This window comes from Barbus barbus, assembly GCF_936440315.1.
Source record: "Barbus barbus genome assembly, chromosome: 5".
Taxonomy (NCBI): Eukaryota; Metazoa; Chordata; class Actinopteri; order Cypriniformes; family Cyprinidae; genus Barbus; species Barbus barbus.
Genome location: NC_136733.1, coordinates 6389426 through 6415339, shown reverse-complemented (window position 1 = coordinate 6415339; position 25914 = coordinate 6389426). Strand labels below are relative to the sequence as shown.

Below are 25914 nucleotides of genomic sequence, written 5' to 3'. Positions count from 1 at the left end.
TCAAGACAGACCTACCATGACGTTGTTAAGCAGTGAAATACGTTTTTTTTTAGAAGCCATATGTTAAATGTGATTTTAACTTAAAAAAAAAAAAAGGTTTAAAAGATAGATTTTCAGTGAAAACAGGGATCCACAAATCAGAGATACTTTTACCACAGCATAAGAGTAAACTTTTTGTTCAAAGAGCTCAAAAAAGAGCTTTCTACATTATCATACTCTTTTAAATTTAAAACATAAAATAAATAGTTTTTACTGTACATCAGGGTTGCCAGGTTTTCACAAAAAAGCCCACACAATTTCTACCCAAAACTAGCCCAAATCTTATGATTTGAAGCGTCCCGTAAAAAACCACACCCGGAGGGTAAAATACACAGTGTTTGGTGGGGTTCCCCTGGTAAAAAACAACCTGCGGCAACAGTGTTAAAGTATCCCAATTCTGCGAGAAAACTGCAGACTTGGCAACACTGCTGCACAAATACGGTACATTGTACCACTTATTTTAATATTTTATTTACAATTCTTAGGATAAGTAGGTTGTTCATAAAAGATGTTAAGTACATCATTTTGTACTTTTATCCAGAATTTATGCAATGTTGTATTCATTAGGGAACAATTACTCTGGTTGATGAGTTAAAACTCTTCATTGAAGACGTTTTTGAAATCCCTATGGAGAAAATGAATGCGAACACTTCAAGAACCAAGTTTGGATTGCCTTGTTGCACCATTGAGTAGTGAATTTTATAAATAGAAGAGTATTTTATGGAGAAAGGGATTTGTAATTATTTCAAGTGACTTAATAATAAATCAAAAGGGGGATTATTTCATAGACTGATATAATAATGACAAGTGGTAAAGATCTGAGGAGTTCTGCTGAATAAAAACATATTTAAACTCTCCTGGAAGGTGCGTGTCGTTATTTTAATGACTCCATGCTCAAACATGCGGCAGTGTTGTGATACAAGTGCCACTAATTCCTGCTCTCTTGAAGCTGATAACTGCCCAATAATGAAACTTTTAATGAAGCTGAGATCCTTCACCTACACCTAAAGAAAAAAACACGATATCTCTTCTTACTTCTCAGATGTTTCTCCTGTCACAGACAACATCCCAAAAATGTCCCAAACTACTTTTGCTATGATAGCAGAATCAGAACTCAGACATTTCTCAGTGCAACAGCCGTGGACTCAATTGTGGCTCATTGTTTTTATTTCTCCTATAGACCTTCCAGGGAGGCATAAAACAGCAGTGAGCTCCATTTAATCTCCTGAACGATGAAAGAGCAACCTCGCAGCATTAACACTTTACAATACATTTCAATTCGTTAATACCAGGTATCTTGGACTAACAATGATCATGACACCTACAGCATTAACACATGTTAACCTCCATCAAATGTCTCTATTGGTAACACTTTACAATAAGGTTTCATTTGTTAACATTGGTTAACTGCATTAGTTAGCATTGGTAAAACTTCTACAGCATGTATTAATCTTAATGCTATCCTCAGCATTTACAAATACATTTTTAGTTCAAAAACTGTATATTTTAACATTAGTTAATGCACTGTGAACTTTACAATGAACATGCTTGAGCATCTTTTTTTATTGCCTAACATTAACAGAGGTTACCAAATGTTGTAAAAATGTATTGCTCACTGTTAGGTAAAGATAGTGCATGCATTAACTAGTATCAACAAATAAAACCAGATTTGACGTAAAGTGGTACCTCTTTATTTTCAATGTTCTTGTACCTAATAACAGAAATCACTCCACAACAAGAACAACAGCCAACTTGTGCACAAAATGCAGGTTGTCAAACCTCCACACCAATGAATTTCAATGATTTTTTTTTTCTTTTCACTTGTTCACTATTACTTGATTTTCAACAATCAGTTTACTGAGATTTCACTCACTCTCAAAGAGCAATTTCCTGCTGATGCAATATTTCAGAACTAGAAAAAATGGTCACACTTTAGTTTTGGGACCAATTCTCACTATTAACTACAACTTTTGCCTCAGTAAACTTCTTGCTACTTGTTTATTAATATAGTTAGTTACTTATTGATAGTTAGTAATGTAGCTGTTAAGTTTAGGTATATGGAGTTTAAGGATTAAGGGATCTAAACTATACAGTCATGCAGTATAAGGCATTGATATGTACTTTATAAGTACTAATACACAACCAATATGCTGGTAATATGCATGCTAATAAGCAACTAGGTAATAGTGAGAATTGGTCCTTAAAATAAAGTGTTACCACAAATTATTGCCAATGTATTATTTCAGGGCTAGTAAAAAAAAAATTGAAATGCTTATGATTTCTTCTAAGCCTGGAAAGCACTGTTTTAAAGATCTCAGCTTTTTCATGAGCGTGGGAACCCTGAAAGCACAATAATGTGGCGCTGATCAGATTGCATGCATATCCTCTCTGAATGGCTGGAAACGAATGCTGGGTACGCTTTGAACTTCTATAAGATGATAAAATATATTCACACTGAGGACAGCTCTTCATAACTCGCCCATTTTAAGAGAACTCAGCAGAAACTCATATACAGCCATGAGCAAAGGCATACACAGTGCAGTATGGTGTTGATTACTCACCTATAAATTTTATACCGCGTCGTGAATCCTTGCCGAAATCTTTCCATGAAGGAGAGGTACCCCTTCGAGTGGTGGAAAGGGCCACGGTCAGAGATGAGCCAGTCAAACTGCTTGGTAACATGCTGCTCGTTGGCCGAGGGCTCTTGGCGGGAAGACTGAACTGTTATATGGTTCCATATAAACAGGAAGTAAGTGACTTCAATGAGCCTCCAGTTCATGCTTCACTCTCGACCGCACTCTGCTCATTCTCGCTCCATTCTGTGGAGACCTGCAGGATGCAAGAAACACAAGACAACATCTGAACATCAGTCATCAAACCCTGACACCACTGAATGTGCAAAGAAATCGAATCCTGTTGTCACAACCCCGACAGTTTATTTTACTAGCAGTTGGTTTGCAGAGCGCCGCACTAACACGACTCACTGCCCTTTTCACCGATGAGAATTAATTACAAACAGGAAGTATAGGCTTCACTTTATTCAGACGAATTGGTGGCATGATAAGTTCAGACGGGGTGAGTATCAGCTTTATGATATGTTGTGACATGGGGTCGGATTGTGGAGGAGGAAGGCGGCGCATCTCCACTGGCTAATTAACGGCGGGCGCGCGTTCGCACATTAATTTATTGCATTAGCCTCATTTATGCAATTAAGTGGTACATGCTGACATCCTGCGTGAAAGTGAGATGGGCAAGAATAAATATGCTCCTGTCTAGAGGCATCTGTAAAAGAGATGTTAATATTAAAATAATTAAAAAAACAGACCATTACATAACAATGAAATGATTCTGAGTCAAAAAAAAACAAAAAAAACATCTGTCCACCTTTTATGTCAAGCTACACCAAGGATAAATCTCATGAAAAACATATTTCATCTAAAAATCTAAGAAAAACATGGAGCAATCTTATCATCATTAAAAGTCATTCATTCATTCATTTTTACCAGCCATGAAACTGTATGTGCACTATTTCACCAAAATAAATAAAATAAATAAACATACAAATAAAAAAGGGAAACAAATAATAATAATAATAATAATAATAATTGCATACAGTGCCAATCTTAGACTTCTGGGGGCCCTACGCAAAACCGGAGGGAGGGGTGGGGGGTGAAAGAATTAGTGAAACGCTTTAGTCCGTGTTTCACAACGTCACGAATTGCGCTCACGGAACGTGCACGAGACACAGTATCTAGGTATGCTTTCAACTCGTTTTTTTTTTTAGTAAGAGCAATGCAGGTTTTGATGGACTACTGAAAACATGTAAGGCAGTTTTTTCTTTTGATTAGCCATTTGTGTAGATATAAACACATAACTACACAAATGGCCAGAAGTCTAGGATCGGCACTGTATGCAATTATTATTATTACATGATTTGGCTGATTTTTATGTAAAGAGCGTGACAGCGCACCGCATTAAAAGAAACGATCATTCATGTTTTCATAATCGCTGGCCAAATTCAAAAACTAAACTAAAATTAAAACATCTTTGAGAGCAAGGGGGCCCCCTGGTGTTTCGGAGGCCCTACGCAGCTTGCGTATTCTGCGTATAGGGAGGATCGGAAAAAATATTTCTTGAAATAAAATAAATGCTAGATGTAAATTTAAATTTAACTTGATGCACTAAAATAAATAAAACACAAGCTGAAATAAAAAATATATTAAAGAGCTTAAAATTAATTGAAGAGCAGCATTTACTGTGAACCGTTATAAATGATCACAATGCTGAAACACAATGCATCAGATTACATAGTATATAATTACAACACACTCTTTGAGATTTAATAACTGTGCTGAATCATATTAAATCTCAGGCATTGTTAGGATTAATAAGAAATGTTTACAGGCCAACTGATGAGTGACAATTCACAAATTATATTTACTCTCATTTGGTGCTCAGTTCATTTTAGCCCCGTCATGATATGTGTTGTATTATTGTACTGCATTTAATTTCTGGATGATTTTTGTGACATTCATGAGAATCAGATGTGTTATAGCAAAATCACAATGTCTTTTGCAAGATCTGAAAGAAAAAGATGTGTGAGCTTTCCACGATCAGCCTGTATGTTATTAAAATTAGCTGCATATCACAGCACATGTCAGCAGCACTCTTTATGACTGTCTAGCCGACAGCGTGTTTTTATGTTGTGATAAGAGCCATTTTAAATTGTAATGATCCCCCAGATATTCCCTTCCAGCATTACAGCCCAAATTCTGAGCTATTAAAAGACAACATGTACCCTCTTCATGAAGTATCAGACAGCATGTGATGTGACTCAGCACCTGTGAGTGACTAATAATTCATAACTTCACTATATTGAAGCAGTGTGACAGAAGCTCAACTGTTTTCATAATAGTGATTTTGCCGTAATACAGTATTTTTTTCATGCAGCATCACTATTTTATTTTTTTCATCACATTGTATTGTGCATTCATTTGTATAGCCAAGGGAAAATCTATAACATATATATAATCTATAATCTATCTATAACAATGCATCATTTCACTGAAACTACAAACATGGAGAGAGACAGGTTAACCCTTTGAAATCTTCATACCAGAGGGAAAAGTTCAGTAGCCTTTACCTGGACGGATTTTCCAAAGGTCACTGAGAGACGACAGTCAAATAATTAATTGTGAATGTATTTACAAAGTCAAGGTGAACGGGCAAAGTTAATGTAATTCATAACAAAAAACATAAAATTTGATTTAGTTTTTTCATATTATTATATTGTTATAAAGGACTAAACTATTATGTATATAGAGGGTGTTCAAGATGCAAATTAATAAAATTAATACAATTTTGGTTTTAGGCAAGTTTCTGTTTTAGACAAATTTCTGAATGAAAGACATTTTCATTAAATATCTTGATTTCTACATGTTGTAAATTATGTACACTTGAATTAGTGTCAGGTTTATTATAGTTAACTAAAAAAATACTACTTGAAATTAATTAAACTTCAACTGAAATAAAATACAATATAATAATTTAAACTGATTTTAATCATACTCAAATAATCAAAATTTCAATTTAGCATTCCGGAAAATATTAACTCCATTTTCACAAATGAAGGAAGAAAAGCTGTCATGGGCTTTTTTTCTTTTTTCTTTTTTTTTGTTTGCATGTCTGAAAAGTACATCTCTTTAAGGAACACTAGAGTACTTTCTATTACACCAAATGTCCATGTTTAGCTGATCTGCTCCAGTGACCATCACCTCTGAATGAAACGGCTCCTCTAGAGGAAATTCAGCCGTAACAGCTGGATGTTATTTGATCAGTGGCAGCTGAGGGTTATTCTAATGACTTTTGGATTTTCCATACAATCCCACAGCTCTCCAACACTCAACTGGCTCTTTGACACATGACCATCATGGGCTTCGGGTGTCTGCCAGAGCTGGAGGGGTTGAGGAACACGGTTGACTTAAACAGACTGATTTATGGCATACTGGTTACCTTTTGAGAAAGTACTGCCCCAGTGGCAGCTTTTGTACCTTTTTTTTCAGAGACGGTTAAGCTCATCGCCGGTTATTGTATATGTTTGCTGGGTAGCTGAACTTGTTGTAAAGTAATTTGCCATGGGTAAAAATGTCACTTGTCTAAAGGGACAGCTCCCCATAAAATAAAAATCCTGTCCAAATACTTCCATAGTATTTATTTCCACATTTATGTCAATGGCTACCAGCAAATTATTAGTTACCAACATCCTAAATAAATAAATAAATTGCTAAACAGAAGAGAGAAACTCATATATGTTTGGAACTACTTGAGGTGAGTAAATGCTGAGATTTATTATTATTATTATTATTATTAATCTTTAAATGCTTAAAATAATTGACTACAACCACATTAATTGCATACACGTCCACTTATGTGTCCTTTATTGATTATTGATATGCATTATGCCTAATTTGCATTTTAAGGCAAACAACTTGTGAAAAAGGAGTGTTCTTAATTGCGTATAATGTCTACTTGTATTCTGCAAAGTATATATATATATATATATATATATATATATATATATTAGGGGAGGAACGGTACACAGATGTCACGGTTCAATGTGATTTCGGTACAACAGGAAAAAAACAAAAAAACAAATCTACTATGCTCTGTTTCTTCTTATTTATTTTGAAGAGACAGTAGTACAAATTATTTTCTTTTTTTCCACCTAGATGTGAAAATACTAAGTATTATTACATTGTTATATATATATATATATATATATATATATATATATAATCTGCAGTACATATGTAAATACAAGGAATAAATTCTTGACATATATTTGATTTAGTTTACAGATAATCAAGCAAAAAAAAAACAGTGCCACACGTAACGTAGCCTAAATATTCTATAGATTCTGCTGGTATAAGGAAACAGTTGAAGTGATCGCGCCGACACACACACACACACACAAAAACACAGTTCCAGCATTGCTACCTTGACAGCACAGTTGGTACTTTATCAAAATAAAATACAGTGAACCAAACATCAGCGTCTGTGTCACCGTTGGAACGCGACTGAAGTACAAAGCCTATAATTTACATAGTAAATTGTGTTGGCGACACTATCTTATGTGCGCTGTTTTATCAGTACTTTCGCTTTCAAAATCGATTGCGTTCAACAAGGAGGAGGGAGGATGGAAAGTGGTGGGTTTGGGGGGGACACAGTAACTCATTTGGGGGGGGGGGGGGGGGGCACAGCAACTCGTTTGCAACTCACAGCAACTTGGTGCCGGCCCTGGGTAGGATGCACGAGCACAAAGCTCCATTTTGCAAACAGTTGAGTGTGCAAGCCTTTAAAGTATACTCCTTTGTCAGTCTATGTGAGAGACACATTCAGAATCAGCACATGATCATTGTCTAGTGGGCTTTGTTTTCAAGTGCGCAACTCATGGTTAAGGCTAGAAGGGATAAGTATGGCGCTACACATCAATACAGCATTATTGTAAGGGGTAGGTTTAGGGTTGGAGTAGATGTAGACGTTAATAAAACAATCTAATAGATAGAAAATTTAATTCATTGTTCGTTTCTGGTCGGAGCTGTATCCCTTCTAGCCACAACCGCAACACATGGCATTTGCTGTTCTTCTGCTGGCCGTTATAAAACAGCGTTGCATTACTGCGGGCGCCCCCTTCTGGATTGGGGGTGAATTGCCTTTATTCCTTGTAAGGCCTCATGCACCGAACCTTAGATGTCCGTACCGTGACGGTTCGGTATGAATACATGTATCATTCCACCCCTAATATATATATATATATATATATATATATATATATATATATATATATATTTAGAAGTATAAAGAACTTGCACTTGCTTTTGCTTTGAAGTACATTTTAAATCATGTTTTAATAATATTTTGTCATGCTTTAAAGAGTTTAAAGAGTTTTTACAAATCTCCCACCATTTTCCCTCGACCGCCTGAAGGACCTTGGGTTTTGTCAGTGTAGATTCATTTAATGACGGATGTTTTGAGACCAAACAAATCCATTTATGACTCAATGCGTCAAACACTTGTTTTGATGTGTTGACTAACATACTAAAACACGTAAAGTACTTGACTACAATTTTAACTGTAGTGTTTTATGTAATATTACATTTAAAGGTAATATATTTTAAATATAGCCTACTAAAACTTCTTCTTTACAAATATATTTAAACACTTGATATACAAGTTTCAAAACAAATGACATTAAAGCATATTTTACAAATTATTGTGAGTATATTTTATATACTTTAATCACATTTCGTTAATTATAAATTATAATATTTTTTTTTTATTTAACTGCAAATAACATGCAGTTAAGTGACTGAAAACAATATATTCAGTTCATACTTAGGTATTTTCATGTAATTTGTTCTCTTTTCATAAATATGCTAAAGCGTACAGACATATGGGCCTGCATAGAGTTTGTTGTTGTTGTTTAAAGTACAAGAATTGATGCAAATCGGCTTTTAACCGAAGCGAAGCACATGCATCAAGTGGAAAGCGATGAAGGACTGACCATGACGAATGCTGTCTGATATTGATATTTCTTGTTCTCGGTGCTCAGAGAACAGCCGAGGCACAGAGCCAAACCCACCGCAGGCTTATGGAAAAGCACAAACATATAATAACATCTATGGTTATAAAAGTCAGTATCAGTCATCAATCAAACCAATCAGTTCGTAAAACATGAGACACAAATAAACATATCTTAGTATAACATACGTATGTAAACATGTACATCACAGCAATGTGTATGGTATTAATAAATCCAACTGAATAAATCTTTGTAGTCAAGGATTTTTTTTTGTTTGTTTGTTTGTTTTTTTTGACCAATCTGATTTTGTTCCATGTTCCAAGTGTAGCTACTATATATCAAAACCACCCGAAAACATCTTATGTGGCTGGCATCGCCTATAGGCTGTGTGGGTTAATCAGTCAAACCACTATTTAGGCATTGCAAACTCGCATTGACTCTGATTCCATTCTGGTAAGAAACACCCCCGTTGCTCCATCCAATCAATTCCCCATGGATAACATCAAGTTACAGCCTATACGTGTTTTTTTTTTTTTTTTTCTGGTTGAATACCCTGTTTCACATTACGGAAGTAAAATAGGTTGTGAATGCAAAGCACCATCCAGGGTGTCTGTCCCTGTATTTATCAGAATAAAATGTGTCTGCTAAATAACTTAAGTGGGTAATGCACTGGATTTTCACATAAATTTATTACAACAAGTTCTTTGCACTAGAAAATCAATGAACCCCAGTGAGCCTTCTGAAGTCTTCAGAAGAGGGTCTCACAGATGAATATTCCCCTGCTGATACACTGTATGACAAGATATTTCATATTAAACACTCATACTATTATCCGTTCTTGTGCTTTAGTCATCTCCCTCTGAGAAAGACACATGCTGTTTACAAATTTCCCACCATTTTCTCTCGACTGCCTGAAGGACCTTGGGTTTTGTCGGTGTGGATTCATTTATTGACGGATGTTTTGAGACCAATCAAATCCGCTTATGACTCAATGCGTCAAATTAGAATATTTGCAGTGTTTTCCATTAATCAATTAGTCCAAACCACTTGTACCATGTCGGATCAGCCGGGACTCTGACAGTTTTCCAGTCATGTTTTCTGATTACCTTTCTATGAAATCAAGCTAAATGTGTAGAGTCATGTTTGCATATTAAGCTGAGATATGACATAGTATTAAAAAAATAAATAAACAAACGCAGCCTTTCAAAGTGTACATGTGCATAAGGAAAATTAATCGCTGCACTTTTTCTCTCCAAAAGTTATGGGCGATAAAAATTTATTTCTACTCGTTTGAACTAGAGTTGCGTGTATCTTTTAAACTCCTCACACAAGCATGATCAACACGGGCGTTGTTTGTTTTTGCAGTCTTCACTCATTTCTTGTTGTTCTTTTTTTCTGTCTACTCCGGGCTGGGCAAGTGTTGCCACCTTGTGGACAAACTAATTAGTGCAAAAATAATCAAAGCGCATATGCACACATAAAAACTGAAGCATATTTTGGCCTTCATATATAGCTTGTTGTTAGCATGTTTTAAAAAGTTGATAGCATGGTTCTAGCATATAACACTGTTAACATTTCTAACTTGTTGCTACCAAGATTTAATGTATTGCTAGCATATTGCTAATATGTTTACCATTTTGCTACCATACTTTACCATATTACTAGCATGTTTTAACATTTTGCTAATATTATTTAGTATGGCTCTAATGTGTTAGAAAGATTCTTAGACGATCTAGCCTGCTGTTAGCATGTTTAATCACATTGTTAGCATGTTGTTAACCTGTTTTTAGCATATTACCCCCATGTTTTTATCATGTTAATAACCTAATTTTGTTAACCTGTTAACCTTCAACCCCATTTAGGGCCTCGCAGGTGAAAATAACCTACCTGAATTAAAATGGTAACAGTTTGTGGCAAAGTGTGCTTACACAAACAAATTAGGTATCTTTGGAAAGAAGAGACTCTGGGCTTTACTATCTATCATCCAGAGTTGATAATGCTCAAAAAGATAAAAAGTTATAGGCACTGACGTGCCTTGAAAAATATTTTTCCACACTGAATGTTTTTTTATTTCATATACAAATACATGAAATAAGTCCTGGAGCAATCCAGAAAAGTAATGGATCGAAAGCCATGTGTCTCATCAGTTCATATTTCAAATTTGAAGAAGATACCATGAAAAATGAGATTCCTGCAATATTTTCTGAAACTATTTATAGTCCCCCCCTCCCCCCTGTTTGAGGAAAAATAACCACCAAATGGATTACAGAATTATACAAGCTATTTTAGTCATTATACATGTTCCTGCATAGTTTTTCAATTATAAAATAATAGACAGATTTATTTGAGCACTAAAAAATACAAAAATAATTATTTGAGTAATAAAAAAGGAAAAAAAATAGAAAAAAAATGCTTTGTATATAGTATGTATACTGAAGTATTCTTCGTTATTCGTTATTACAATGATAAATATCACTGCCAGACGTGAAGTGATATTGCCAGACATGGTCATAGAGTCAGTAAACACACGCTGATGTGCTTCCATTCAGATTATAATCAAACAGATGGGCCATATAATCAATAATAGCTGATCAATGAATCACAATGATAGCCGTCATAGAGTCGCTAATAAACACGCTGATGTGCGTCCATACATATTATAATCATGCAGACACGGCCACATTCCCCACACAATACACACACACACATATAAAAAATGTAGAAGAAAAAAAAAACAGTTTTTTATGGATAAAGCAGATCGCTAAGTTATGCCCCGCTCAGATGACAGCGTGCGTCACAGAAGCGTCACTGCCGGCAGGAGGGAGCGCCAAATTCAAATAATCTATATTCCGCTTTTCTGAGACTTTTTTTTCCGTAGACGGTCTCATTATGTTTGTAAGACCGTATTCTACAACATCGTTTTGTTTTTTTACCACCAAGACGCTGTTTTTGAGCGTAATTTATTCCATAACGGACGCGAACAATAACTCTCTGAAGAAATGAAACGTAAACAAAGGAATATTCATCCTTATTACAACGTTATTGTTTCGCTGGACTAAAAGTGCTCGCTGGGATGTTTTTCTGTGGACCCTTACCTCTCTAACTAAACTGGGATTTCAGCAGTGGACGCGTTTGTGGCTCGTTATTACAATGATAAAGGTACGTACGGCTTTTTTACTCTGCGTGTTTGGATGTGTACTGCTTACACAAATGTAGCAAATTTGTGCCACTCATTCCTTATAAGCTTTCCATCGAAAAACAGCGATCTGTCGTCGATGCTTGAGGCTTAGACCCTCAGAATGATATAAAGTTTGTAAAGATTAACTTTGTCCCGTTTCATTTATTCTATTAGAAAACAATGACACATGCAAACAAAGAGCGTTCAGTGCGAGGTCGCTCTGGTGAAGGCTAACAGGTTAAATAAGAGTTTCCTCACATTTCTATCATGTTTTAGCATGCTTCCAGCTTTTTTTCACATAGCATGTTTTAGCATATAATGCTAACATCTTTCTAACATGTTTAAGCCTGTTGAAATCTGGTGTTAACAAGATACTTTTTCTGACATTTTTTTTCTAGCATATTTTGTTTAATTTTTTATAGCATGATTTAGCATTGTCATACCGTGTATTACTTAACACATTGCTAACATGATTTAGCATGTTTTGGCATGTTGACTTTATGTTTTAACGCAATTATAACATGTTGATAGCATGTCTGCATCATGCTAACGAGTTTTTGGCATGTTTTAACATGATTCTAACATGTTTAAGCACAATAATAGCATGATTTAGCACATTGCCAGTATGAGTCGCACGTTGCTGCCATGTTTTTACAATGGTAGCACATTTCTAGCATGTTTCTAGCATTTTTTATCACGTCACTAACATTTTTTAACATGTTGTAGCCTGTTGCTAGCTTGTATTAGCAAGTTTGCTAACATATTTTAACACTGTTAACATGTTTTAGCACTTTAAAACATGAACAATTTACTGTTTAAAATTGTTTGTTAGAAGAATTGGAAGAATAATAGCTTAGTATCGATATAAAATTTTAATTTTAGGAATAAGGATAATACAAAAACTGGTCTTGTGCTGAATTGTTGTTGTTGTTTAAATTATGTTGCAGTCTTTCGGGGTAATCCTTGCCTCCCACCCCCTTTTTTGAGTCTGTAAATGGTCTCATTCACAGAGCTTCCTGTCTTCAGTGCTTTATTCAGAAATCTCATTTCTAATGCAAGTCTTGTGTGGACTCAATCAATTGCTGTTTCCCTTCATAGGGGCTGAGCTCTCCTTTGTTCCTGATAGTTCACAGGGATGGAGGCTTGTCCTCTATTTGTATTCCAGGTCCCAGGAGCTGCTGGATTGAACCGAGAGAGATTCTGCTTTGTGAGGACGTATCGAACAGTTTCCGCCTACAAACTCCTCTGAGAGGAAGTGGAGGGTTTGGGTTTGTTCTCGAGTCCCCGTGCACTCGATGTAGACCACATACTGCCTCTGTCAATGCTGCGCTGGATGTTTGCTGTCAGAGCGTTTTCAAAACCCCAGTGCCAAGACCTCTAAACCTGATGTAGCCTAAGTAACATCCATCTGAACTCTGAATCAATGTAATCTATACATACACCAGTCCTTTTGAAAAATCAGCTTTACAGTTTAATCCAGATTGATGTAATGATATTAAGTTATATTTTTAGTGCTGACTCTGTTCATCTGTTTTTATAGTTCCAGTCCTATATACTATGCTAAAATATGTAACATAATGACAGCTATGAAGTGGAACAGATTTTTCTCCATACATGTTTCATTAGAAAACGTTAAGCAGAGTTTTATACAATGGATGTCTTAAACAGTAGTATATTTCTATGTGTTCTGTCAAATGTTTCATTATTCTGAAGGTTCATTATTTAAGAGTGGACCGTGTTATAGTGCTTGTCAAGATAAAAGGTTAATAAGATAAGTAATAAGGAAAGATATATATAAGAAGCATATAATGAATCTAATGTAGGAAAATTATGCTTTTTATGGTGATATAAAATGGGCTAAGTTCATAATATCTTCCTACCATACTAAAATGTGAAATACTAAAATTACACAAATGTGATTATTATTTGATTATTGATTATTATTTCTGATCACAGCATATAATATATACTGCACAGGGCGGGATATGGACTATACACGTTCATACATGTAAAAAAAACAAAAACAAACATTGGTTCAACCATTAGGTATTATGGTATATTAACAGTAAAACATATATTAATGCATTTATGAAAAAAAAAAAATCCACAGGTACTAATATATTTAAACGTAAAAATACACATTAAAAAGTATTGTGCATATTTTAGATTTGTTGGTTGCATGATGAAGTTACATAAACTAACAATGGACTAAATAAAAAAAAATCTAACTTGGGTTTCAAAACATGAAAATATGAAGCAATATAATTATTTTACATCATGTGGCTATGGTCAATTTATATGAGTGTATATGTATATATTTTAAATTGCATGCTTTGTTTAGTTGCATTATGATGTTACATGAAATAATAATGGACTATTAAAAAATAAATGAATAAAACACAATTACGTTGTGTGAAAATATAAAGCATTTTTTATCACATTTATTGTTAATTTCTGAATATAATATTGTTTATTATTAGACATGTGTATCATATGTAAGCCTATACTTCTTGCACAATTCAGGCATAGAATAATAGCATAATGTACACTTAACATAAATATACCTAGTATATGATACTGTATATTATATACAGTACATTTTGTTGTAAATGTTAGACAGTTGAATTATGTGAAGCTACATGAACTAACAATGGACTATGTAGTGTACGTTTGTAATTGCAGAAACATTCAGAAAACATTTAGAATCCAGAATTCACCATAATGAAGACTGAAATCGTGATTCTCTGGCATATTTGAGCAAACAGTAGACTTGAAAATCATTTTGTAGCACGGCAGCGCTGCCAGACGCTGGGCGATCAGCCACCGAAACTCAATCCCTCGAGGAGCCGCCGGCTCTTGTTTTATATGATTTTATATTACATTTGTATTCATGTCACACGCTGCACTGCGGGGGGAGAGCTAATCAGGGGAGGGTAAAGCGAGTGTAGTGCAATTTGTCGCGTTCAGATTACGAGGCGTCATAATTATGAAAGCTCTCCAGACTGCGCACACCTCTGCGGACAGCCACACAAACGCACTGCCAATTACAGCCGTCGGCCATCAAGCGAATGGACGCATGCGTGCAAACAGCCCTCGCAGCGCATTCACGCAGCCTGACCTTCGAGACTCTGAGATCAGCACTCTCGGCAGGATAATTAAATGCCCACGCCTGCCTCAACCCAATCAGCAGAGCCCAGATCAATGCACGATTTTCAAAACAAACTAATTCACTAATGGTCTGACTTATTGTTCCAATTTACCTGGCCAGTGAATTATGGGCCCGCGATCGGCGAGGGGAGGAGACCAGGGCAATCGATGGAGAGACAGAAGCGCCTGCGAGCGGAACCGCTGCCTGTGGACGGGTCATTTGGCCCGGTGCTTCTGAGCGGGATGGCCGCTGTCTTAAAGCCAAGTAATTAACGCGCTCAGACCGACAACTTGGCCGGTCAAGGTGTTGGGGAGTTTGTTCCAGATAAATTAGCCATGCTAGGCTTGTAGCGAATTCAATTAAACCAAAGATAATTCAACCGTGATCACCCTTCAGAATCACACTTCAGAATCAATAAAAGTTATTTATTTTTACCTGAAGTGACTTTGGGGTTGTAATTCATGTAAAATTATTATTATTATTATGCCATCTATTTTGCATTATGAAGTTAGAACTAATATCTTAGCAGCAATAATTTATCTATTATTATTATTAGTAGTAGTATTTAATCTATTTCAGATAAACCCATCATCTGTTTCTCTGCAGGTCAGTTCAAGTCATGGAGAAAAATCGTATTTACAAGTTGAGCACATTAACTTCACCACAAAGTCAACATTACAAGTGGAAAACTTGCAAATTGAGTTTCTAAATTGATGGTAAATTTGTTCAAATTATTATTATTATTATTCCTTTTAAAACCAAATTGCATGTTGCATGAAAATACATCAGTTACTGTACAATTGAATATATATTTAATTCAGTATACGTTCCAGCATGTCTTGAACACACCATAAGCTACAATGGAATGGAGCAGACTGTGGCGTCAGTCAAAGGACTGGTTATGTGAAAGTGTTCTGGCTTAATGTGACAGTAAATGATGCTGTGTTTTATGGATGGCTGAACCTACGTTTGTGCAATTGCTTTGTTTTTCTTTCTGTTTTCATCAAGCAAATGGAAGTTTCATGAAAACAAATGGCTGATGGAAAAAGGACAGGGATTTTCTCCATTCCTTGCCGATGGTGAACACCATGTGTCTCTTTTGTCAGCGTGTTTAAACAGATATGCTAATCGCTCGACTCCCGCGGTCATTTGTAAGCTCATACTGGGACGAGGCACTTAACATTCCACCCACTCGCCCTGTGGAGGAGAATCACGTGCTTCTCAAAATGCATCTCGCAGGCTGTTTACCGCACCAAAGGACACGTGACCAACTTTACATGAGCTTCCTTCGGTTTGACCGAAAACCTCACAACTCTGACTCAAACCCATGACTGTCACATCACAAATATAAATTGTGTAGAGTTGGTGTCAGACTGTTCTAGATTGAACTAGACTGCTTTATAACTTCAGATATTAAAAAGGCTTATCGGTTATTAGAAATGCTGATATCCTCCTCAGAGAGATACTCAGTATTTGTTGTGTTATTTAGTCTTGATCCAGAAGAGCGGTGTCTTTTTCTGCAGTGCGTTTGTGAGACGTGATGTGTGCTGAAAGGCTTCAGCAGTGAACACACACTGACTTCTGCTGCGCGTCATGCGTGATCTTCACCCAACGGACCCTGAACAACAGCATGAGATCACTGAGGATGGAAATAAAGTAGCTCTGATGAGGCCGTTCATGTGTGAATGTCAGAAGATGCAAGCAGATCCTCTGACTGGATCAGAGATGTGGTGATGTGGAGGTTAAAATCAGCATGAACATCTGTGACAGTTTGGAGATGAGGGACAAGATTTCTATAGTCTTGTTATAGAAATCATGTTCAATAGTATACTTTGCAAGAGCCTGTAAAGTTTGGACCTCCAACTGAACAGATAACATGTTGATTTATTGATTGGGTGGAGGAACAGAGCAACACCCCAAGCAAGGACAGTATCTAATTGGTCAAGACATCCAGATGGGACGGTCTGAAAGCCGAGTTTAAAAACTCAGGTCACCATCAAACTTTCTCTTAGTCACCAGTTTCGTTTTTGCTTCTCTTTTGCAACCGCGTTTTGACGCTGCTCTTTGAGCGTGCTCTGGCCCACGTGCCAGCTGCTACCTTAATGAGAAGAAAACCATCTTGTCTCATTACATCCTTTTATTCTTTTACTTTAATTAATTTTATTTTCCGTTGTGCTCTTCGTGTACTCAGTTAAGTTTTGCCGCCACGCCTCGTCTCCAAGTTCAACTCGAGTCTGTGACTGCCTCAAAACTTCTACCAGCCACAACTCCATTGGCTTCCCAAGACGTCACTTCAACGACTACTGAACTCTCAACCAATCAGCAACTTCGGGGAACCCCTTTCCTGCAACGACTACAAGGGATTCCCTTAGCAAAGCAAGCAAGTACCTCCAGGTTCTAACTGAATTGGTGTATTTAATATAAATGTTAGCCTCATTGAGAAACTCAAAGCGAGGGTTAAATAAGTGATTGATGGTTGTTCAGGTCTATGCAATTGAACATATTGCTGTAAACTTAGGATTTCATATTTCCATTCGCTTAAACTCATCCTTTCCTCACTTTCTCTCTTTCTGCAACGTGTGAATGCTTGTGTTCATGTGTTAGATTAGTTTATGTCTTGTTACTGTGCTATTTAATAGTGTTTTCACTATATTTTGGATTTTAATATATAGTGCAGAGCTGATGTTATATGGCTTGGTCAATGAATCGCTGCCGCCTCAGTGATCAGCTGTGAAACAGCGATTCTGTTCAAATTCCTGAAAAAATCATAAATGATTCCCTTTGAGTTAAATTAAACTATTGCTTTAAATTACAATATTAATATTACGTTTTTTATTACGTTACAAAGTGTACTAAACTGTGTTAAATATGCACATGCACACTAATAGTACATAATACTTGTTTTTTAAGTGCTTGCATTTAATATATTAGTGGAATAAAAGTTAACTTAAGTGCCCTTAAAGAGAGACACTTTCCTGACTATGTTTCTTAGCACAGTTAATTACACTTTTTAAAAACTTGGTAACACCCTAGTAATGCAGTCGAAGAGTAAACACAAACAGTTCCCAGGCCAGCTTTGCACAGGCTTGCACTCAATTTATTTTGGTTCCACTAAAATAACCTCACCTTTAACCTTTAAACAGGAGCCCAGCATACAAAAAAGAAATAGACTATTTAACAGTGTGATTTCAAATCAAAGCACGTTTAGTATCTCCTGCAAAGGTGCATTATGCCTTGCACATGCCTTGCACTGCTCTCTGCAGGGTCACGTTAGTCCTGCTGGACTAGTTAGTGTAACCAGGCAGTCGTGCGCTATGCAGGCGTCTTAAATTGAACCAGCAGGTCATAGTTTATCACTGCAAATATTGGCTGGAAATTGCCCTGCTTATCAGAGTCAGAGATGGATGAGTCGTTTACTCCTGCCCTATAAAACTCCGCTTTCAAGCCAGAAAGAGCAGCGCTGTCAACTCCACTCACCGTGTAATATGCTGGAATTTCACAAGCTGACATTTGTTTCGTAGATCGTCCTGCTCTGCCGTGTTTCACGACGGTGGCCTAGAAATACTACTGGAGAAAATGTTTGGCCAGCACTTTTTACTCGCTGATTTTCTTCGAAGCGATGCCGCATGGCCTCGACCTTCCACGACCGAAGTTTACGCCGTCTGTGAGCATGTTTGTTATTAGCGACGGGCAGTGAACAGATGTAGATCTCTCGTGGGACGGGGCCTCTGGTGTGTCATAACGAGAAGCTTCGATCCGGCTGCTACTTTATTTTCAGCCCGACTTTTTTCTGACCTAATTTCCACATTGCATGCTGTTTATTCTTCGTTTTGCTTCCCTCCCAAGCTCAGACGGCCCGCCGTGTGGCTCAATCCCTCCCGCTTAAACCGGACCTTTAATACATGCTCAGCCGGCCCATTGTTCTTATTTAAGCATGATTTTGAGGGAAACGAGCGGATGAGAGCGAAACGGCGCGCTCCATAAATCAGAGCTCCTCTGGGACGTCAGGCAGATGGTAGCGTAAGCTCAGGCCGCTCACCGTAGATCTACACCTTTAGGTGAAATATGCCACACTTACGCGCTGGCATATTTCATGAATATACATGAAGTAAGCCAGTGGTTTGATTTAATTTAGCTCGCACTTCCAAATCTGCATGAAAGTGACAAAAAAGCAAAAAAGCATATGTTGGAATTTAATAAGCATGAAGACTACAGCCAGCCTTAATCTGTAAGATTTAATGCGGTCCTGACATCTTGATGAGTCTAGTATGACAGCTGTTTGTTTCTTATTTATGTATTACGGTGTGACCCACTTTATATCAAGCGCTTTTAACTACTGTGTGGTAACATTTAAATGAATAATTTCATACAATGCACTTATTGTGTACATGCATGTTTTTACATATTTTTTTCTGCAATTTTTCACTGTTGACCCTACCTCTACCCTTAACACAAAACCTGACCATACCACCAAACCTGTACCTAAACTTGCCCATATCCAACCTCAATAGCAAATGTGATCTGCAATTCAATATGAGCACAATAAGTACACTGTACAAAATTTTGGCAGGCATTTTTGATTTAGTCTTAATCTTTATCTTGAGACGAAAATGCTTAGTAGTCACATTTTAGTCATTTGAGTCTTTCATAGTTTTAGTCTTGTTTTAGTCGAAGAAAAGTCATTGCATTTTTGTCAACTGTCAAACTTCAGTTACCATCATTTATTTTGGTAGCTATTTTATATGTAGTATTCAAATAAAAATAGTCATCAATTCTTCTGTCTTTAGGCCAAATCAATTAAGCTTATGAGAAATTTGAATCAAGGATTGAATTCGGAAAAACTGGAATAAATTTTCATTTTTTGGTAGAGATACAAAATAAACTCATTTTCAAATACAGTAGGTTTACTTAAGTATACATTTATTTATCATCTTTTGTTGGTTAACATTGATGGCACAGATAGGTATTTAATTAGGAATGCTGTCCCTTTAAAACGGAAGGTATACATGTAATACTGACACACATTCAGTTCATGTTTTTATCGGCTGCGTCCATTCATGTCATGTCTTGTGTGAACACTGGGGCTCGTGAGTATTCTCATTAGCTGCATATTCATGTCCTGTTTTGCACATGGCTGTTGATTTGTTTTGCTGGCCATGTGCTTGTGTTTTTGTTTTGTGTGAGCACATGGCTTTTGTCTTAGTTTTCTGTGTGCCATGTGCTCTCATGTCAATTGTCTTGACCCCACCCATCTTGTTTCCTGATTATTGGTTAATTTGCCCCATCTGTGTTTACCTCGTTACCCTCCTCATTTGCTCCCTTTATAATCTCCTTGTGTTTGCAGTCCTGTGTCAGTTTGTTGTCGAATGTTTCCTGCCCTGCCAAGCCTTGCCAGCTGTCCTGTTTTCCCCCCAACGGGGTAGTTTTTGTTGCTTGTTTTGATTTATTTTTGATTAATAAAGCCCATTACTCTGCAGTACCGAGTCCTCGCCTCATGCCCAACCCTGACAATTGTGTTATAGTTTTTATCATCAGATATTAGTTTTAGCTCGTCAACGTCTCGTCTTAGTCACAGAAAAAAAGGTTCGTTGACAAATATTTTTCGTTGTCGTCTTCATCGACGAAATTAACACTGGTACCAAACAATTCATTGTGTTTGATGTAAGTACATATTAGCTAAAGACACCTAATATAAAGTAGGACCATAAAGGGTAAGTTAAAAAATGGCTTTCCCACAACTTAATTTCACTAGTTAATTTTAAATGGTAACGTGGTTTGAACAGTACTTTTTATATTGAGTGTATTCCCTCAGATAATATAAGCTTGCAATGCACATTTGATTATTTTAATTGATGTATTTATTTCATTTCAATAGCATTAATTGCCATTAATTGCCTTTTATAAGTAAAAAAATATTGCATTACATTACATTTAGTCATTTGGCAGACGCTTTTATCCAAAGCGACTTACAATTGGGGAATACAAAAAGCGATTAATCTTGAAGAGCCCTTCTGAAATGAAGTCGGCTTTGTTGACAGCTGACTGGCAATTCCAAAGACCTACAGAGAAAGAAAGAGGTGCAGTGGAAGATGTAGAGATAGTGCGCAGGTTAGCAGGGTTACGTAACCTTCTGCGTGTGTTTTTAGAGCGAGGTTGAGAGAGAACCGGAATGGTTTGGAAACACATGATAGACATGGAAGGATAGAGGATAGGAACGTGTGAGGGAAGTTAAAAACAATACTTAAGTGTGCTCGGTGTCGTTGCTCGGTCAAAGTCGCCCAGGAAAAAGTCGTCTGTCTTTACTAACCTGCGCAATCTCTACATCTTCCACTGCACCTCTTTCTTTCTCTGTAGGTCTGTTGTAGTCTTTTTTTATTTAAATATATCATTTAAATAAAAGAACATAGAAGAATATAGCAAATTCATGCCCTCTGATTAGGTGCCGTAATTAGTATGCAGTATTGAATAAATTACGGAATTAGTATACACTAATATGCGCTTAAAACATAAAGATTTGCCAGCCTTAATTTCCTAAAAAACACATTTTATTGAGAACATTTAATACATTTGTACTTATTCTTTATGTACTTAAAAAAAAATAAAGAATAATCCCTGGACAGTCACACCAGTGGACAGAAATCATAATTCAATCATAATATGAGTAAAATTAGTTTTAACTAGTGCTTTTTTGTTATTAATTTTAACTAAGAAGAACTCATTTAAAAGTAATTATCCATTTCATATTTAAACATCAGGGAACCACCCTTGCTGTAAAGTTATGTAGAATTATATACTGTCAATATCCAGTCTGTCTGCTCTCCTGTCGTTACCATGTAATGCTGGTAATTTACAACATACATGCAAGGAAAGCTGAAAAGGATTGTTTACATGGAGTGAAATTCACCCACATGAACTACATACAGTAAATGATGTATAACCACAAATTCACCCTTCTAGAACTTACTAAAAGGCTATTTAGAAATGTAAAGCTCAAGTTTTTAATGAGATTTAATTCATGATCTTTAACAATACAAGCTTCACAAGCTTCAGAGTTTCCCTCTGAAACTCTTGCCCATAGACTTCAATTGTAACCATTTCAGAATTATTTTCTCTGATAATTAGAATTTTGCCATAAATGCTGTCAATTGAGCTGAACTTTGAATCTTGAACATTGCAACATAATATTCCGTTGATTTGCATGTCCGGGAATTTCCAGTAGCGAAGTTCATTGGATTTGTCTGTTATTGATTATGTTGTTTGTACAGGTTCACCATAATTAAAGTCCTTACAGTAATTCCTGCATTTTTTTTCACTCTTCCGGAGCGTCTGAAAGCGTTTCCGAGTGCTGGATGCAGTTCAGCACAGCGGTTACTCTGGTGTCAAGAGCTCCCATGGTAATAATAATCATCTCTTCTTCAAATGAGAACAAACATGATTATGAAGACAGCTCGGGTTGGCTTCATGGCAGATGTAAACACTAACCACCAATAAAAGGAACAGAGATGCAAAGAGTCCTCTCGGCTTTGACAAGGTCAATAGCAGAGTGATAAAGGTTGACTCCGCTAGACTCGGCAGAAGAAGCAGATTTACCAAATGAAGCAAGTATTTCATGCTCCACCGGCCCACTCTTACACTACTAGATCACACATGTTCATTGCTCAACTGTAAATGTATCAGACCTGCATCTTTCATATCAGGTGTCATGTGGCCATGTGTAATGTGTACAGCATCTGAGCGGCATCCAATATAAATCATGTCAGAGGAGGCTCCAGTCAGTTACAAGGAAGATATAAAGGGTCATATTAATATCTGTTATCTGGGTCAAAAATCAAATACACTTCCATTCAACCGTTTAGACACACTGTACTGAATTTATGCCGTCATTTCTAAGACTTTTTGCTCATATCCAAACTAGCTTTGTAGGTCTGACAGGAATGCAAAGGTTTTACAAGGTGTTAAATAAAAACATAAATAATAGAATGAATGAATGAATGAATGAATGAATGAAATAGAATTTTTCTTTTACTTTAATATAAATTAATTGCATATTTAATTAAATATAAATAAGGTAACAGTCTATTGTATAATGTCCTTATTTTATATACATGTACCTACTATATTAATAAGAGAAAATGATGCATAGTTACAAGCAACCAAACCCTAATCCTAACCATAACATGTAAGTACATATTGTTAATTATTATTACACAGTACTTGATTGTATAATTACACCATAAAAGGGATACCTTAAAAATTGTAATCATAAATAAAATTTATTAAATAATCTATAATATTTTGGGTCAGTACTGATTGATTGATTGATCATGTATTAAGGACACATTTATCAAAAGTGCCAGTAAAGGCATTTATAAAGTTGCAAAATATTTATATTTCAAATAAATGAGAAATAAATTATTTTGGACTTTACATCGATCAAACAATCCTGATTTGGCTGAACAACAGTTTACAACATTGATAATAACTTATTAATAATTTATTGAGCACCAAATCAGCATATTAGAATGATTTCTGAAGGATCGTGTGACACTGAAGACTGGAGTAATGATTCATTAATATTATATAAAACTTTACTTCATCACCTATATTTGGCACAGCTGAGAGCCACTATGATTGCAGTTTTGATTTCTCGAGCAGTGATTCATAACAGACAGATTCAAAGCACACCGCTCGCATTGACATACTTTAAAGTTTCGCTCCATTACAGCCTAAAATAGAGCTGTGTGACCCCTGCACCGCTGAACACTGAGTCTCCACACACTCCCCGGAGCCTAATCATCTTCATAAAGCCCTGAAGAGAGAATCAAAGACACGCAGTAATTTAAAGAGCTGTGCAATCAGTCCTCACGACAGAGATATCAGTAATGCCTCTCATCTCAGGACACATTTAATGCCTGGAGGTTTACCCGTGATGTTTTATAGATACTAAAAGGGAAAAGAGCTGCATTATTAAAACGCCGCTGGAGAGTGATGTTGTAAACTCAATGCAAATGCAACGAGAGCCACATTTAATATATAAGTATTTATTAGCTGTAATAAACGTTCATGCATTGACCCCTAAACCCCATGGGTTGCGATCCAACAGCTTTATTTAAATTAACACACTTCTGGCGTGAAACTAAAAGCCGAAATCTTAAATATTATTGCTTAGAAAACACACAGATTATCCAATTTGAGGCCAGAGGCAGTAATGAGTTTCTGGCATAATGCAAAGCATCTCAGAATTAAACCGTTTGCACAACACTTGCATTTTCAGGCAATTGACAGTTAAAGTATTCAGTGTTCTTGTGCAATTTTGAAAAAATAAAATGAATAAATAAACAAAATAAAAAACCTGTAAGGTCAACAATTCAAGCTGAATAACAGGTTTTGGTTCAGGTCTGTGGGCTGAAATCTTTTCAGCTTCTTGTTGACAAAAGTTGGCGTTACCCTCTGCTGAGCTCAACGAATCATTACCGGCACAAAAACACCGAACTGATGTAATAGTTTATGATCTGCCTGCAGTGTGTGTGTATGTGTGTGTGTGTGTGTGTGTGTGTGTGTGTGCATATGCAGCTGAATCAGCAGGCTTGTGCTTGTCAAACACAGCACAGAAACACTCCTGTCTTGAATGCCGGATCGTGTGAAGTATGTGAACTACACGCTGCTGTTTGCCAACAGTGGGCCAAAGCACAAACAGCCCAAACCTCTTGCCCTGATCACACGCCAAAGCCACCCAATTCACACTTCCAACCCTAAAGCAAGCACACTAACCCAGTTTTAAAAATATAAACTGAATTAAAACTTTGTAATGACTTCATAATTCAGTATTAGAGATGATGAAAGGGAATTTTTTGCTCATTTTAATAGCAAACACAAGTCATTTGTTGATAACTGCATTCTTTGTTGAATCTCAAAGGAATGAGATTTATTTCCAAAATCAAAGCAAAAATTACACTTTGCCTAAAGAATGAATTAAGCCTGTTTTTAGGACCATTGCAGTATTTTCATGACAAATATCCCGTTCTCATTTTGTCTTTAGACTCTTTCACTACCTCAACTACTACCACAAGCATACTTACAACTATTTGTCACAAATTTAAATAGTAATTCTGTTCTACTGGGGTTTTTTGGCAGCAAATAAATGAGACACTTTTCACGATCCAATAAAATTTAACCAATGGATTAAATCAAGTCATAATCTGTGTTTTTAATTCTGAAATACATCAAAATATGGTGGTAAAGTCAGCTGCAACATCCGCTTCATGTTGTCTTTAAGATGAGCATAATAAAGCTAGTATAGTGTCTCTATAAAGCTGCTGTTGACTCACTAGCAAATACTCCGCTTGTAAAGCACTGAAGACTTGGCACAGTGACTTTGGCTCAACAACATTTATAAAGTGTCAAGTGAGCATTTCTATAAGTTCCATATTATCTCATAAATTATCCCTCAAACCTAATATAACAGCCCACTTGATGCATTAGGTCTTTAAATAAGCCATTTTTGTGTTTTTAAGTATTTTTTGACACACTCTATATTCACTGCAAAGAAAAACACAGATTTTGATGTTCACGCTACAATTGCTGGAGGCGGGGGGCACTGCAAAACATACATACATACATACATACATACAAATAAATTCATACATACATACATACAAAGTATTTTGACATTTTTATTAAGGCAAGTAACCGGTATTTTGTCTTCTGTTCCATTAAATCAAAGATAAATGCATTTGAGAAGTATGTTAATTCCAATTTTAAGCATAACTCTTATAAAATTTAATATATAAAATAAATAAATAAACAGAAATTGCCAGAAGTGAAGGAAAAAAATTATTATATATTCTCTAACAAGTCTTTTTATCTTGCACATATTGATTTCTAAAGTAGAAGCATCAAGTTTTTATGGATTAAAAACAAAAATAAAAAAAATCAGAAAAAGCTGTTTTTGTCTGTGCTGCTCTCTCC

The 25914-nt window shown here is 36.1% G+C and overlaps 1 protein-coding gene across 1 annotated transcript in view; it reads right to left on the bottom strand.

The window, feature by feature from the left end:
* The window catches only part of LOC306870056 (BMP/retinoic acid-inducible neural-specific protein 1-like), a 107353-nt gene that overhangs the window by 67998 nt on the left and 13441 nt on the right, over positions 1 to 25914 (bottom strand). Inside the window, exon 2 of the mRNA XM_079417094.1 lies at positions 2601 to 2868. Within this exon, the coding sequence (XP_079273220.1) occupies positions 2601 to 2818 (218 nt within the window). The 5' untranslated portion in view covers positions 2819 to 2868. The remainder of the gene's footprint in view (positions 1 to 2600; positions 2869 to 25914) is intronic.